This window comes from Osmerus mordax, chromosome 3 (assembly GCF_038355195.1).
Source record: "Osmerus mordax isolate fOsmMor3 chromosome 3, fOsmMor3.pri, whole genome shotgun sequence".
Classification (NCBI taxonomy): Eukaryota; Metazoa; Chordata; class Actinopteri; order Osmeriformes; family Osmeridae; genus Osmerus; species Osmerus mordax.
This window is the reverse complement of record NC_090052.1, coordinates 9,048,316-9,066,350: the sequence shown is the minus strand read 5'-3', so window position 1 is coordinate 9,066,350 and position 18,035 is coordinate 9,048,316. Positions and strand designations below refer to the sequence as shown.

The 18,035-nt window shown below is 42.6% G+C and overlaps 1 protein-coding gene across 2 annotated transcripts in view; it reads left to right on the top strand.

Moving 5' to 3' along the window:
* The window catches only part of abat (4-aminobutyrate aminotransferase), an 85,400-nt gene that overhangs the window by 26,933 nt on the left and 40,432 nt on the right, over window positions 1-18,035 (top strand). For both annotated transcript variants that reach the window (XM_067232410.1, XM_067232409.1), the window contains one exon: window positions 1,693-1,857. In XM_067232410.1, coding sequence (XP_067088511.1) covers window positions 1,788-1,857 — 70 coding nt within the window. In that variant the 5' untranslated portion in view covers window positions 1,693-1,787. The remainder of the gene's footprint in view (window positions 1-1,692; window positions 1,858-18,035) is intronic.

Below are 18,035 nucleotides of genomic sequence, written 5' to 3'. Positions count from 1 at the left end.
GATGCAAAGCTTTTCATCAGCGTGGCTCTTCACAAAATCAATCCACCTATTTTTCCTTTTTCTCATCACTATGGAAATTAAATAGCGTTGCAGCGCAGCTGAAGTTCTTGCATTCAGGTAAGTTGCGGGTGTAGGGTGACATCCTGAAGCTACATCAGCTAGCTAGCTAGCTGATGTAGGCTACAATAACAATACAGCAGGAGTCGTAACATAACTGAAGTGGAGTTGGAGAACCTCTTATGCAAATGGGCTCCAGGCTTTTATACCATTTCACTGGGTGAGAGCAGAAGCCATGCAGTGATCTGACGTAGATCGGTCATTTTTTGGCTCCGCCTTACAAAACCTGAGCTGAAAACGGAAGAGAAACTGTTCTACGGTCTAACTCCACATTTCAGTGCCTTAAAGTTTTCACGCTTTTCACATGCTTTCAGGAAATCATTTCACACGTATATGATGAACTGAGAAGCAAATCATGGAATTTCCTTTACAGGATCTTTAAGACGGGGACAAACGCTAGCCTACTATTAATAACGTGCTTTCAAATATGATGATGCAGGTACAAGCCAACCTTCCCGGTTCCATCTAAATGGGCCTAATGAAACGTAATAATAAATAAATTATAAAATTCATAGTTTACCCACCTCCTAGTTTTACCACTACACCACTGGCGGCAGGCGTGTGTTGCTTAGGCGGCTGCCTTAACTGGAAAGTGCTGTGGGAAACCCTGCAGGGTATAGTTCAAACATTGTTTATTATATTCAGACCATTCCAAACAGTATAAAAGTAATACAGTAATCTTTAATTATTGTTAATTGATCAGTGGTTAAAGACAGACCTCTTCATCCTCCACATCCATCCATTATTTTTACTGGACACATTTCACCACAAAATGTCTCGGAGATCTCACAAATTAGTTTTGCCTTTTTTGTGCCCCATTCTGCCATTTGTAATTTCATTTTGTCGGACGATCTTTTAATTGACAGGCAGTAGGCTAGAAACCTTTTTGTATTTTTATATTTAAGCTGTGAAGTCAACCAGTCAGCCATGTGAATGGCTTAACCGTAGCAGCGACAATGCAGAAGAAACGCGTGTCTTGTCGAATCCACTGTTCTTGGAAATTTGGAACCGGTTCTAAAATGGAAATCTACCCAACCCTACCCCAATATACACACAGATGACCAAATACACAAACACAGACATGCAAATAGACATTTATTCACATAAAATCACAGCCTCAAAACACATACAAACAGACACTTGCAGACACATACAATGCTGCAAGCCAGAGCAGGCTGTCAGACTTGTAGCGTGGCAGGATGGACTTCTCTGATTATGTCTGCTGATCTGTGGTCAGATGTTCTAATGGTTCCACTTCCAATGCGACAATCAGTAAGCCTAAACTAAAACTGGATAGTAGTGGCTGATTACTGGCTGAGATACTGAGGACGCAGATTTGTGTGCTTATGCGTGTGTAGTGCGACCAAGCGACTGAAGTACAGGTTGTGTAATGCTTTGGACTCACTTTGGACTGAGTTTTCCTTTTGCACTGTGCATGACTTTTGCACTGTGCATTCTTTCTGTCTGTCTAATCACTAATCCTGTCAACTTATCATTGATGGACTGCCCTCCCTCCCCTTTTTCCTCCCTTCACACTCCTCTCTTTTTCCTCCCCTGCTCTCCTTTCTCTCACAGTCTCTTTAGGTGACGGGAAGGCAGGTGTCAAGGACTGTCCGTCCTCCCTTCTATCACTCTGCCCTCGTCTCTACCTCGCTTTGTCACTCAGAGCCATGGCATCGTCTCTGCTCAGTCGGCAGCTGGCCCTCTCCCTCCAGCAGAACCTGAGGCTTGCCACACCAGGTAAAGCCCCCTCCAGAACCACTGACAGCTCTCTCCATCCATACCGTAGAACCAGAACAGGATGGAACCCTTCTGCTTTGACTAATGTTGGCTATAGGAATTGTTACTAGGGTTGGGTACTAAAACCCAGTGCCAAAATGGCTATACCTATATGACCGGTATGTACCGGACCGAATCAGAACGAAAATGTTGGTGCCTCATTTCGGTACCACTTACATGCCTGAACTGTCAATTTGAAGTATTTGCCCTCTGGTGCTCAAACGGATGGAAGAAACATCATCAACACACAGTTAAATTATACTGCATTCATGTGGTGTCAGAACACCAACACGGAAAGTTTAAGAACATTGCAGACAACAGTGATTGGTTCATGTTTTTTCTTGTGTTTTGTATTTCATTAATTTATATGTTTCAGTATATTGCGATCCTGTGTGTATAGAATGTATGTCTAAGATGTCATGGGAACTTTCAAACTATGGGAGCGAACAGGTGTGTGTGTGTGTGTGTGTGTGTGTCTGTGTAGAGTTAAAATACAGGTTTATGTGTAGTGTTGATAGAAAGGTCTGTGTAGAGCAAATGTAAATAGATTGTAAATACTAAAAATGTAAATACCAAAGGTTCACATCTGTCAATGATCTACATCAGTCTAGTTCCATCTGGATGTGTTCCTTTCTTTAACTCATGACTGAACAATGCGATTTGTTTGGTTCAAAGGCAAAGTCAGTTTTATGTTCCCAGAATTTTCCATAAATGCATGCATATACCGCAAGACTGTATTGTGACAGTTTACTTTTTTTCATGGAAATAAACAAGAATCAGTTTCATGGTTTTACCACACACAACCAATAAGCAGTAGGTGTGCAAACCTAGTCATTGTAGTATGAGTATTAGAATGACAAATAATTGAGTAATTCTATAGTCATTTCTCATTCTGACAAAATTATACCATCTGAGTCACTGTAAAAAATAAAATTAAAATATAGCTGCAAGCAGCAATGCGGGTTCCTCGGCAAAATATTATAAAAGTGTACATTTTAGAAGGTCAGGAGTTGGACAACAAGAGAGCAAAATTGATTCATGCATGGCAAAGAACACCAGGCTGAATGGGGATTCGAACTCGAGCATGAGGTTGCAAGTCAGTCTCTCTATCCTCTGCTACATACCAACTGATGAGATTTTATGAATAGAAAGGGCAGAGTATTAACTGTGGTCGGCTTTGGGACAAAGTTTAAGCAGCTGTAATTCAATCATCTTTTGACATTCTAAGGTGAAATTGCGCATGGTACTTCAGAATGATGTCATTCTGCTTAACTAAACAGATAATCAGTATCATGACAGGCCCTAAGGCCGTGTCTGGATTTCAACCTATGACCTTGCACTTTGGAGTACACTGTCTCAACCCATTAAGCTAATCTCAGTGTTGGCAATTCCTTCAGTCAGTTACTGTATAAAAAAGTAAGCTGTTTCTCCTGTGGCAAGCATTGTAAAATTCGGCCAAAGATTAAACAGCTCTAATTCAATCTTATTTTGACATAGCAAAGTGAAATTGTTTATGGTACTTTAGAGTGATGTCATCTTGAACCCTATTATGTTTGAAAAACCATCAGTCAAAATTATATTTGACTGATGCACAATCCCACATCTCTTGAGGCTGCCCTGCTCAACATTTTTGGGGTAGAAATGACCGAACTGTAAATAAAATGGTGAACATGACGCGACCAAAACATGGCTGCCGCCTTAGCCAATGCGGTCTCACTGCCATCCGAACTCACTCCAATTACAAAGACTTTCACAATCCAAATCACAATTCTGAGCCGACAGGTCTGTCGGGAATCGCATTTTCTCCGAAAGGCTGCCCTCCTCTAGCCTGGTCCTAACCAGACCCTCGTACATTTCATTTGTACAGAGGGTCTGGGATCGCTCCATTGACAAGCGTTAACTTCCTTGAAGGCGGGTATTCTGATGAAGTTTAAAACTATTGGCTCTGCCCAGAGCCACTCTGATCTGCCATAACAAATTGCTAGCGTTCGCCTTAGCCAAATCCTTCACCACTACTGTAACAGAGCTAGCTGCCGTAGCTGGAAAATCAAACTTTTCCCGAACCCCATGGGGAGGAGTGCCACAACATCATGGCCACTAACAAAACTCAGCAAGGAGTTTTCTTGCTCCGGCTTTAACTTTTGGATATTCGGCAGCGTTGCCACAACCGACCAAATAGCTTCACTCGCATCTTTCTCCGCCGCCATTACTGAACTACAACTCAAACTAGTGCACGACATCGTCATCGTTCTCAGCCACTCTCTCTGTTCGCTGATTGGCCCTATAAAAAATTTGTTTCTGAAAACCGACTAATACACCGAAATCCCAGACCTAGTACAGAATCAAAATTGAGCGGAAGTACGTAGGAGGGCAGAGCCAGGCTAGCCCTCCTCAACCTTTTTGGTGAAGAATTTGCCAAAATGCAAAATGATTAACTAATTATAAACAGAAGAAAAAAGCTAGCTACTTTTCGAGTCCGGTTTTCCTTCACTTCAAACTCACAATCTAAAGGTCTAAAAGTGCTCAAAACTTCACCATAGTAGTAGTGTACTTTCGCGAACCCAATCATTGATTATAGCTTAAAATGTGTAAAAATGGGTATGATGACTTACCGAACGTGGCTGCCTCCAACACGGCTATCAGGCGATTCCAGTTGAAAACAGCAATGGCCGCCCTGAAAGATAATTTATATTCATAACGGCGTGCTGCAATTGGAAGCTAAATGAAACAGGAGCAAGGAGTGAAGGTGGGGTCTTGGTCAGCCCACAATTTCCAGGAAGGATGTGCCTGTGTCTCGCCAAGCTTGCACGTGTGTTAAGGGGCAGGATGAGTCTGCGCGCGCTGTGGAGCAATTCAATTGAATTCAATCATATTTTGACATATCAAGGTGAAATTGTGTATGGTACTTCAGAATGATGTCATCTTTAAGGCAATAAGGTTTGAAAAGGGTTATACATACAGTGAGGAAAATAAGTATTTGAACACCCTGCTATTTTGCAAGTTCTCCCACTTAGCAATCATGGAGGGGTCTGAAATTGTCATTGTAGGTGCATGTCCACTGTGAGACATAATCTAAAAAAAATCCAGAAATCACAATGTATGATTTTTTAAACTATTTATTTACATTTACATTTAGACATTTAGCAGACGCTCTTATCCAGAGCGACTTACAGTAAGTACAGGGACATTCCCCCGAGGCAAGTAGGGTGAAGTGCCTTGCCCAAGGACACAACGTCAGTTGGCATGACCGGGAATCGAACTGGCAACCTTCGGATTACTAGCCCGACTCCCTCACCGCTCAGCCACCTGACGCCCTGTATTTGTATGATACAGCTGCAAATACGTATTTGAACACCTGAGAAAGTCAATGTTAATATTTGGTACAGTAGCCTTTGTTTGCAATAAGAGGTCAAACGTTTCCTGTAGTTTTTTACCAGGTATGCACACACTGCAGGAGGGATTTTGGCCCACTCCTCCACACAGATCTTATCTAGATCAGTCAGGTTTGAGTTTGAGCTTCCTCCAAAGATTCTCTATTGGGTTTAGGTCTGGAGACTGGCTAGGCCACGCCAGAACCTTGATATGCTTCTTACGGAGCCACTCCTTGGTTATCCTGGCTGTGTGCTTCGGGTCATTGTCATGTTGGAAGACCCAGCCTCGACCCATCTTTAATGCTCTAACTGAGGGAAGGAGGTTGTTCCCCAAAATCTCGCAATACATGGCCCCGGTCATCCTCTCCTTAATACAGTGCAGTCGCCCTGTCCCATGTTCAGAAAAACACCCCCAAAGCATGATGCTACCACCCCCATGCTTCACAGTAGGGATGGTGTTCTTGGGATGGTACTCATCATTCTTCTTCCTCCAAACACGTTTAGTGGAATTATGACCCCAAAGTTCTATTTTGGTCTCATCTGACCACATGACTTTCTCCCATGACTCCTCTGGATCATCCAAATGGTCATTGGCAAACTTAAGACGTGCCTGGACATGTGCTGGTTTAAGCAAGGGAACCTTCCGTGCCATGTATGATTTCAAACCATGACGTCTCAGTGTATTACCAACAGTAACCTTGGAAACTGTGGTCCCAGCTCTTTTCAGGTCATTGACCAGCTCCTCCCGTGTAGTTCTGGGCTGATTTCTCACCTTCCTTAGGATCATTGAAACCCCACGAGGTGAGATCTTGCATGGAGCCCCAGTCCGAGGGAGATTGACAGTCATGTTTAGCTTCTTCCATTTTCTAATGATTGCTCCAACAGTGGACCTTTTCTCACCAAGCTGCTTGGCAATTTCCCCGTAGCCCTTTCCAGCCTTGTGGAGGTGTACAATTTTGTCTCTAGTGTCTTTGGACAGCTCTTTGGTCTTGGCCATGTTAGTAGTTGGATTCTTACTGATTGTATGGGGTGGACAGGTGGCTTTATGCAGCTAAAGACCTCAAACAGGTGCATCTAATTTAGGATAATAAATGTAGTGGAGGTGGACATTTTAAAGGCAGACTAACAGGTCTTTGAGGGTCAGAATTCTAGCTGATGGACAGGTGTTCAAATACTTATTTGCAGCTGTATCATACAAATAAATAGTAAAAAAATCATACATTCTGATTTCTGGATTTTTTTTTAAGATCATGTCTCTCACAGTGGACATGCACCTACGATGACAATTTCAGACCCCTCCATGATTTCTAAGTGGAAGAACTTGCAAAATAGCAGGGTGTTCAAATACTTATTTTCCTGACTGTAAATACACTTCTTTCATTCATTTTGCATTGCATTCCTTATTCAATTTTAACCCCTATAGAAAGACATGTATTCTACAAATCTGTAACAAATTTCAAATTGATTGGATCTATGGTTCCTGAGGAGAAGGGTTTTGAAGGCTGTACCAAATTTGGACAGTACATCAAAATCTATCATGGCGGACCTTATGGGTTCATGAGACTTTTTTGTTCCCCATGAGAAATAAGGCATGTATACCAATTTTCAGGCATTTTGGAGTAATGGGGCGCTGGGAAATCACGTAGACTTTGGGTGTAGCTTATAGCGCCACCTATGGGAGTACATGGGCCATTAGCGGTCTGGGAGTAGTGAGTGACCTGTTGTATCATTTGGCCAAATTTGAAAAAATCGGGTCGAGGACTTTTTGAGCTATTGAGCCATTTAGCGGAGAAGAGGAAAATTTATAATTGGAATACTAACAAAAACAATAGGTTCCATCCTACCGGAGGAACCCTGAATATAGAAGCAAACAGCAATGAAGGGGCCAAGCATCACTCAATATGGAAATGTTGTAGCTAAAGAAGCAAAGCAAAACTTTTAATAAAATATTCGCTTTTTTAAAATTGCATTATACTTTTTGGCAACATGGTGGCGCTATCCCGAAACTTTTGATTACCTTCATGGCGTTGTGCAAAAGACGTATACCGAGTTTTGTAACAATAAGCCAATGCGTTCAGTAAATATGTCATTTTAATACAAAATTCGAAATGGCCGACGAGGGAAAGAGTAATATTTCACGACTTGGTATGCCACAAAGAATCAGAGAGTGCAATCTTGTGATTTTGGGTCAAACTGTTCAGAATTTACGATGCAAGAAATACAATGTGCTGGCTAGATGTAGCAGCGTTATATCTACAAATCTGACTCTTCTTGAGTATAAATCCCCTGAGAATGAAACATTTATCTTTTCCATTATGATTATATTGCTAGACAGCTACTGTGGCATACCTGGCTTTGCTAAATAGATAATCCAGTATCATGACATGCTTGATGACTGTGGCTGGATTCGATCCTATGACCTTGTGTTTCAAAGGAGCCTGTCTTATCCCAGTGAGCTATTCTCACTGCTGGGAATTGCTGTGTTCAGTTACTGAATAAAAAAAGTAAGCGATGTCTCCTGTGGCAAGCAGTGTCAGATTTGACCCAAGTACAAACAGCTGTAATTCAGTAATATTTTGACATATCAAGGTGATTGTGATTAGATGACATGCTTTTGATGACATTTCCAAAGTTTCTTCTCCATACGGTAAACCGTATTCGTGAACAGTTTGACTTATCAATGTTAAAGATTTTTCGTCGGCATAGTCTGAAGATGATCTGTTACGATTTTCATGAAAATCGGAGCAATGGCCTAGGAGGATTTCGAAAAAGTAGGCTTTTCATAAAATACAAATGACGGAAAAACCTTCATGACGACAGTGACGTCATAGGGTCCAGTCGAATCGTCTACATCTAAAGAATCCTATGATACCTCACTTAAGAAAAATGATCTTACGGTTCACAAGTTATGGGCGTAAACACACCTCCGACTTTGACCCCTTGGTGGCGCTATAGTGCTTCAGTGGTCGACAAAACTTTGCACCATACGGTTCTATGGGCTGCCATAGAACCGACAAATTGTGGCAACCAAATTGTGACAAGTGGTAATCTAATCATCACCCCTGGTTGCCCCCCTGGCAACCACATTATTGTAGCCCACTTTTTTCTTGTACTTTATTTTCATTTCAACAAATAAATCATCATTGATGGCATTCGAGCATATGCTTTGCAGATGTTTAAATTTGCATTCTGATTGGTTTACTACGTCCCCACTGTCAGACATAGGCTAATTGTTATATTTTCCACATATGCAGGGTTTTGATACAGAAATGCATTTTTCATTCGCAATGGCAAGATTAGCCTATAACAAAACATGTTAAGTTATTTCGATTTGGCATTATAACTAATCAGACTTCATCTGTAAGCAACACCACTTTAGCTCACATTAGCAAACACTAGCTAGTCTGAGAACAGTCTGTTAACATGAATATTTGCAAGTCTCCAAGTTTGGTAGCACATCTATGCATGATTCCATTGTAAACCAGAGTTATTGTATTAGTTATGTTTTCCAGATTCTTGTCATTTATTGTACATGCTACCTTATATTTTCCAGTTTTCAGCTCAGCAACCTCGGTTTTGCATATTCTAAACCAGCCTTAAAACCAAATTTGGCTGCTACATTTCTAGTGTTAGCAAATGCTAGCTAGTCTGTTAACATGAATATTTGCAAGCCTCCAAGCACAGACGTCACACTTTAAATCCTACCTGTTGCCTTTCACCATCCATTACATTTAGTCATTTAGCAGACGCTCTTATCCAGAGCGACTTACAGTAAGTACAGGGACATTCCCCCGAGGCAAGTAGGGTGAAGTGCCTTGCCCAAGGACACAACGTCAGTTTGCATGACCGGGAATCGAACTGGCAACCTTCGGATTACTAGCCCGACTCCCTCACCGCTCAGCCAACTGACAGCCAAATCCATCCACTTATGTAACTGCTGTCGCGTCCCTTGACATGCCATCTCCTTTTCCCTATTTTTCTAATTTTAGCCCCCGACAGCTTTTTTGCTTTATCCATCATTTTCCATAGACGACAACTCAATACTCGTACCTGCTCGCTCAGCGCTCACGGCGCCCCCGCTCCTTCTAGATGTCAAAATTGGTGGCCAAGCCGCGAAGCCACCTTAAGTGTTTTTACCTTTTCTTATTAGGGTTCCTCCGGTAGGAGGGAACCTATTGTATTCGTTAGTTTCCACCCCATTGCTCCAATTCTTCTGAAACTTGGTGTGCATGGCTCATTTTTCATGAGAAACAAAAAAGCCTCAAGGACCCATATGGTCCGCCATGATGGATTTTCCTGTACAGTGATAATTTGGGAAAACCTTCAAAATTCCTCTTCTCTTGAACCAAAGCTCTAATTGACTTGAAATTTTGAACAGATATGTATCATCTAAAAAAGTTACTTAAAACAGTTGAATCAAATACAAAATGGCTGAAAGGGGTGTACTTATGTAAATGTCCACATTGCCTCAATACAATTTGTGTCACTAAATCAAATGTCATTTTGAATGATGGTTTTTCAAACCTAATAGGGTTCAAGATTACATCACTCTGAAGTACCATAAACAATTTCACCTTGGTATGTCAAAATATGATTGAATTACAGATGTTTCAACCTTGGCTGAATCTAACAACGCTTACCACAGGAGAAACAGCTTACTTTTTCATACAGTAACTGAACATGACAATATTCAACACTGAGAATAGCTCAATGGGCTGGGACAGTGACCTGCTAAGTATAAGGTCATAGGTTTGAATCCTGCCACAGTGGTTGAGCCTGTCTTAAATTTGAATATCTGTTTAGTTAAACAGGATGACATCGTTCTGAAGTACCATGCGCAATATCACCTTGATATGTGAAAAGATCATTGAATTACAGCTGTTTAAACTTTGGCCGAATCGAACAATCCGTGCTACAGGAGAAACGGCTTCTTTTTTTTGTACAGTAACTGACCATGCATTCTCATCCTTGAGGGTAGCTCAATGGGTTGAGACGGTGTCCTACAAAGTGCAAGTAACAGGTTTGAATCCAGGCACAGTCTTTTGGCCTGTCATAATTTTTATTACTTGTTTAGTTAAACAGGCAAACAGGCAGACATCATTCTGAAATACCATGCGCAATTTCACCTTGAAATGTCAACCGTTTCTTAACCTTTGTCCCAAAGCTGACCAAAAACTAATACTCATATCACGCAGTCGGAGCACAGCTAGATAATCAGCGTCAGCACCCTTGGGTACCCAGCATGCAGTGCGGCATGTCAAAAAACGCAAAGACTTGTGGAAAATAGTTTGGTTACAACAGCCGTGCAAGGGATTTCAGTTGTTGTGTTCGTTCAGTTAGATGTTTGTAATGTTATTGTTTGTTAGTTAATATAATCTTGTTGGTCACCCTGATTGTGCATGTTGTGTAGTTTAATGGGACCAGAGAGTTGGCTGCTGTACTGTCACAGGCTATTCTCGCAAGGAGCTGAATATGAGCGCTGCCCTAGCCCAGTTGCCCACATGACTATTGTTAGTTGTGCATTGACTGAGAGTCTGGAAAGAGATCAACTCAAGAAGAGTTTCAGTATCCTATAAAAAGTTAATACTCAGCCCTTACTAATCATAAAATCTCAGCAGTTGGTGTGTAGCAGAGAGGCTAGAGAGACTGACTAGTAACCTTATGCTCATGAGTTAAAATCCCCGTTCAGCCTATTGTTGTTGGCCAAACATGAAGTAGTTTTGCTCTCTTGTTGTCCAAGTCTCGATCTTCTACAGTGTACATGTTTATAATATTTTGCCATTTTGCGGAGGAACCCGCATCGCTGCTTGCAGCTATATTTAGGGGCCAAGCAGCGAAGCTGCGAGGCACCTATTGTAATTGGTAGTATTATTATTATTATTATTCTTAGGACTGGGTGTCAATGGCAGGCCCTAGAAGCGCTAAGTCGAAAGTTGTGAAATTTGGCACACTCATTAGGGACAGTCCCCTGGTCCAATTCACAAAGTTTCATGTCCCATACTTGGGCACTCTAGCGCCACCAATGGGTCAAAGTTGGACTTGTGTTTACACACGCAACTTTTAAACCGTATGACCCATTTTCAAAATGAGGTACCATTGGATTCCCTGGACCAAGACGAGTTCAACACACCCTATGGGGTCAATTTCCGGTTATATAGATTTTCCGCTATTTCCGGTTTTATCAAAAACCTTTGAAAGCCTACTCCTCCTACAATCTTTGTCAAATCTTCTTCAAAATTACCAGATATGCTCTTCAGACCAAAGTTATGGTAGAGCATTTTGATACCCACAACCGTTTGTCCGTGACAGCCAATCAAAATCAGCAGAAAAGCCACCAAACAGGAAGTGAAGTCATATCTCAACAGTTGTTTGAGGCAGTGAAACTAAATTTGGTACGCCGCCTCGGAACCTTATTCTGAGGATGTCCTCCAAAGATTGTGTCGTGACTAAAAGGGGGCGTGGCCGGAAGCATAAACGTGTTTTGGCTAATATCTGTTGAAGTGTTTACCTTAATAAAGTAATTTATTTGTCTGTTGATGTCTTGTGAGATATCAAGCCTGACTATTAATAACTTTTCAAAAAATTCGAATGGACGTGGCCGCCATTTTGGATTTCATGGAAAAGTGTAAAAACCTTTTGCACGCCCCAATTTTTGTCCAATGTTTACCAAATTTGGCAAAGATGATCTTTAGACCTAGTTTCACAAAAGGAATCAGATGAATTTTAAATTTCCAAAAACGTTTGTTCGGTAGAGACGATCAAAAGCGGTGGCGAAGCCGCCAAACGAGGCGCAAGAGCATATCTCAGCAACCATTTGCGCGATTGTCACCAAACTTGGGTTCCATCGTTCCCATGAGGAGCAGAGGAGGCCTGCAGTGTTATACCAGAAAAATAACTTTGAACTCTCAGTACTTTTGAACGCAAACATATATTTCAACCAAACTTGGTGTGTTGCATGAGTGCAACAGGTTGTTGTGACTTAATTGTTGCACAAGTGCTATGGAGGCCATGTCCTGCTCTGGACTGCTTGGCCCCTCCATTGCTGCTTGCAGCTATATTTATTATTATTACACATCTTCTTCTGCCATGGGAGTCTATGGCAGCCCTTAGAACCGTATTGTCAGAAGTTGTGAAACTTGGCACACTCTTTGGGACCAGTCCCCTCATCAATTTCACCAAGTTTCATGTCTCCCATTCCAACCATCTAGCGCCACCAATGGGTCAAAGTTGAAGATGTGTTTACAGACGTTACTTTTGAACCATATGCCTCATTTTCCAAAATTAGGTATTGTTGTATTCCCTGGATCAAGACGAGTCCAATGCACTCTGACGTCATACCCAGTTTTATAGATTCTCCGCCATTTTGAATGTTAAGGAAAAGCGTTTTTTCGCTACTACTCCTACAATTCTTGTCGAATCTTCTTCAAAATTGCCACAGATGATCTTCAGACCAAGCCTCACAAAAGTTATCCGCTCGCAACCGTTTGTTAGTTACAGCCAATCAAATTGATGTGGCTGAATTGATGTGGCCGCCATTTTGAATATAACGTTTTTTCGCTACCTCTCCTATAAGGTTTGTCCAATCTTCACCAAATTTGGCACAGATCATCTTCAGACCAAGCCTCACAAAAGACATCACATGTTTTGATTATCTAAACCTTTTGACTGGAACAGCCAATCAAAGTCGTCAACCAAGCCACCATAAAAGAAGTGAGGTCATATCTCAGCACCTCTTTACATTTACATGTATTCATTTAGCAGACGCTTTTATCCAAAGCGACTTCCAAGAGAGAGCTTTACAAAGTGCATAGGTCACTGATCATAACAACAAGATAGCCACAAAAACATTGCGAGTAGCCAAAACATGAAGCACACATTGTGAACAACCAAAGTAAGTGCCAAAGGGAAGAACCATAAGAGCATGTAGTTAAACAAGTTACAATTAAACAACATGAACCGCTATAAGTGCAAGTGTACCTGTGGAAAAAAAAACATGCAACAATAATAAAAACAATATATCACAGCGAGTACAACATTTTTTAATCAGTTACCACTAACCACAAGAGCAACAAGTCTCTAAGCAAGAGTCATTGTGATCCTTGAGGAAACTAACATCGGGTCAAGCGAACCATTCCTAAGTACCGTTGTACTCCCGGAACAAATGCGTCTTGAGCCTTTTCTTGAAGGTGAGAGACAGTCAGTGTCTCTGATGGAGGTGGGGAGTTGATTCCACCACTGGGGGGGCCAGACAGGAGAAGAGCTTGTGTTGGGACCGGGCGGTCTTGAGCGGTGGGACCACCAGGCGGTTGTCTGAAGAAGACCGTAGGTGACGGGTGGGGGTGTAAGGCTGCAGGAGAGACTTGATGTAGATGGGTGCAGTCCCGTTCACTGCTCGGAAGGTCAGTACCAGGGTCTTGAATCTGATACGGGCCATGATAGGTAGCCAGTGGAGAGAGATGAGGAGCGGGGTAACATGGGAGCGTCTGGGTAGATTGTAGGCCAGGCGGCCGCTGCATTCTGAATCCTCTGAAGAGGGCGGGTTGCACATGCTGGGAGACCAGCGAGCAGGGAGTTGCAGTAGTCCAACTTGGAGAGGACAAGTGCTTGGACTAGCAGCTGGGTGGAGTGCTCAGACAGGTATCTCCTGATCTTCCGGATGTTGTAGAAGGTGAATCTACACGACCGGGAGACCGCAGCCATGTGGGCCGTGAGGGAGAGCTCGTCGTCCATGGTAACCCCAAGGTTCCTGGCAGAGGATGAAGGGGTCACCGTCGCAGATCCCAGGGTGATTGAGAGATCGTGGGAGATGGAGGGTTTAGCCGGGATGATGAGAAGTTCTGTTTTGGCGAGGTTCAGCTGGAGGTGGTGCTCGGTCATCCAGGTGGAGATGTCTGTGAGGCAGGCCTCAATCCTAGCTGAGATCCCCGGATCGGTCGGGGGGAACGACAGGTACAGCTGCGTGTCGTCAGCGTAGCAGTGGTAGGAGAAGCCATGGGAGGTGATGATTGGTCCAAGTGAGGTGGTGTACAGAGAGAAGAGGAAGGGTCCAAGGACGGAGCCCTGTGGGACACCAGTGGAGAGCTGGCGAGGGCCTGACAGTTTGCCTCCCCAGGAGACCTGGTAGGATCTTCCCGACAGGTAGGATGAGATCCACTGGAGTGCAGTGCCAGTGATGCCCATCTCAGAAAGTCTGGAGAGCAGGATCTGGTGGTTAACCGTATCAAATGCTGCAGAAAGGTCCAGCAGAATGATGACGGATGACCTGGAAGCCGCTCTGGCAGACTGGAGGGCAGTGGTGACTGAAAGGAGGGCAGTCTCTGTGGAGTGGCCAGTCTTGAAGCCCGATTGGTTGGGGTCAAGCAGGTTGTTCTGAGAAAGTTTGACAGTTGGTTAGATACAGCATGTTCAATTGTTTTTGAAAAGACGGGTAACAGTGATACCGGTCTGTAGTTCTGGAGGGCGGCAGGGTTAAGGGAGGGTTTTTTGAGTAGAGGGTTAACTCTAGCCTGTTTGAAGGCAGAGGGGAAGGTGCCAGAGGTAAGAGAGGAGTTTAGGGCATGGAGAAGAAAAGTAATGACATCTTTACTGCATTGACACCATATTTGGTATAAGGACTAGGGACCCTGTTCTAAAGAGTTCCAAAATAGGTCATGCCATTTCACCTCTAGGTGGCGCTGCAATAATAAAAAATTTGCCACCATTTATCTTCAGATCAAGCCTCACAAACCTTTTCACATTCCGGTAAGCTGATCAAAGTCAGCGATGAAGATTATATCTCAGGAAATATTCGCTGAATTGACAACAAACTTGGTACAGGTGCTCGGGACCCTGTTTCAAAGTGGTCAACAAAAGGTTGTGTCATCTAACCTCTAGGGGGCGATCCCGTGTCTGACACATATTAAATTGTGATACCAGCTGAATTGATGTGTCCGCCATTTTGAATGAATGAATAAAACGTTTTTGGTGAATACCAAATATTCACCTAATTTGGCACAGATTATCTTCAGACCACAATCACCTTGACATGTCAAAATAGAACTGAATTACAGCTGTTTAAACTTGGGACAAATCTGACAACCGCTTGCCACAGGAAAAATTCCTTATATTTTTACGCAGTCACTGAAATCTGATTTCCAGCACTGAGAATAGCTCACTAGGATAAATTGGTGTCCTGGCAACGTCAACGTCAGAGGTTCAAATCCAGCCAAAGCTGACAAGCTTGTCATGTCTCTGATTCTCTGTTTAGCGAGACTATAAGCCACTGCAAAGGAAGCCAAGTACACCGCAGTGACTAGATGTCGAAAGTTTCTTCTGGTTTATCTGACTTGCTTGGCCACCACATTGCTGCTTGCAGCTATATTTCTATGATAGAATCTTATGAGATAGGGCGCTTCGGAGATAGAAACTTTCAGTTTCCTTGTGTTCAAGCTTCTATTACTCAACACCAGTAGGACTTACAGGGGTCCTAACAACAGGGGAAATAACTTCAGTGTCACCTTTCAAAAGAGACCATTTACATGCATGTACTCCAAATGGTTCAACAACAGCTTTCAATGTACTTTGGGTATGTTGTTTAGGCGTTTTCAGGCACGTTTAACAGGACTATTAAAAGGTTAAACAATTAAAATGCTAAGTTTAATAATGGATAAAAAATTGATATGCTCAGTTTAATAATGGGACACGCGAACGTTTGCTGATAACACACGCCGCCCCGATAACGTGAAATTAGCAATAAGATCAATACTAATGGGAGACGAATGCCGGAGCTAAAATGTATGCTTCAAACGACGGGACAGAAGATAACTAGATCGACTACACACAATAAAGGCAAATTGCTTCACACAGTAACAAGTGGTTGTGATCACTTTTGAGCAGTTTAGCTCTACCTTAGATAGTTGGAGATGAAGTGCGAATGTTAGCTGCGCTGCTGCATGCATCGAACACATGACGTTCCAGTAACTTCATTCCATGCTGTGTGTTCAAATGCTTCTTCATATTTGGCTGTACCAGACAAATGGTTTGGAAAATCAAAATTCCAGCGATGATTTGAGTGAGGGTTGCTCTGACGACGATACCTGCCAATTCTGGAAAAGATTGTACAACAATTGTAGGAGGAGTAGCGAAAAAACTTGTTTTCTAAATCTTTATTGTACAGAAAAATCCAATATGGCGGCCTTTATAAGTTCTTGAGGCTTTTTTGTTCCTCATGAGCTGTAAAGCATATATACTAAATTTCAGAATTTGGGGACTTATGGCCTGCAAATGGCATCACTTTGAAAATGGGCAAATTGGGGCGTGGCCTGTAGCGCCACCTTCTGTCTTAAGTGGCCCATGTTTGGTATGGTAGTTACTAATGCTCTGCAGTTTCAAGGGCAGGGTATTGGTATTAGCTTTGGTCAGTTTTGTGACAAAGGTTAAGAAACGGTTGACATTTCAAGGTAAAATTGCATGAAATTGCGCATGGTACTTCAGAATGATGTAATATTGAAGCCAATAAGGTTTGAAAACCATCAGTCAAAATTATATTGTATTTATTGACATTTAAATAAATACATTTAGTCATTTATCAGATACAATATAAAATACACCCCTTTCAGCCATTTTGTATTGCATTTCTTATTCCATTTCACGCTATAAAAAGCAGTACCGGTCCTAGCACGTTTGGCGCCCTAGGCAAGAGCTCTCCCAGAGCAGGTCACGCCAAGGCAGAAATGCTGTGGCAGCCGCATGAGGTTTAGAAGTAGCCCACAAACATGCCTCCCAAAATCGACATATTTTAACACTCTTTTCAAACTTTCCCTAAAATGGCTTGAAAACCGTGGAAACTCTTCTTGAGTTGATCTTTTTCCAGAATCTCAGTTAATACACAATAAGAGTAGTTGTGTGGACAACTGGGCTAGGACAGAGCTCATGTTCAGCTGCTTGCGAGAATAGCTTGTGGTAGGACAGCAGCCGACTCTCTGGTCCGATTAGTTGTGTTGTGCAAGTAGGGTGAAGTGCCTTGCCCAAGGACACAACATTATTTGGCACGGCCGGGAATCGAACCAACAACCTTCTGATTAATATCCTGACTCCCTAACCACTCGGCCATCTGACCCCCGCATGCAACATGCACAATCAAGGTGACCAACAAGATTATATTAACTAACAAACAAAAACATTACAAACATCTAACTGAACGAACACAACAACCGAAATCCCGCGCACCGCTGTTGTAACCGAACTATTTTCCACAAGTTTTTTCAAATGCCGCACTGCATGCTGGGTAGCCAAGGGCGCTGACGCTGATTATCTAGCTGTGCTCCGACTGCGCGATATGATGAGATGCTAGGGACGCGCTAAGGTCTCGGAGTCTCCTGCATATACCAGTTCTGCCCGATTAGCAAGCTATGTTTTTTTTAGCAAGCTAGCCACCTTCAAGAAAAGGCTCAAGACGCACTTGTTCCGGGAGTACAACGGCACTTAGGAATGCTTGGCTGGACCTGATGTTAGTTTCCTCCAGGATCACAATGACTCGTATTGAGAGACTTGTTGCTCTTGTTGGTTAGTTGTAACGGTTTCAAATTCTTGTACTCGCTGTGAAATATTTGACTGTTGATAGTTTTTTCTACAGGTACACTCTTGCACTCTTGTGGGGAGTTTCATGTTGTTCAATTGTAACTTGTTTAACTGCATGCTCTTCCCTTTGGCACTTATTTGGTTTTCCACAATGTATGCTTCATGTTTTGGCTGCTCGCAATGTTTGGGGCTATCTCGTTGTTATGATCA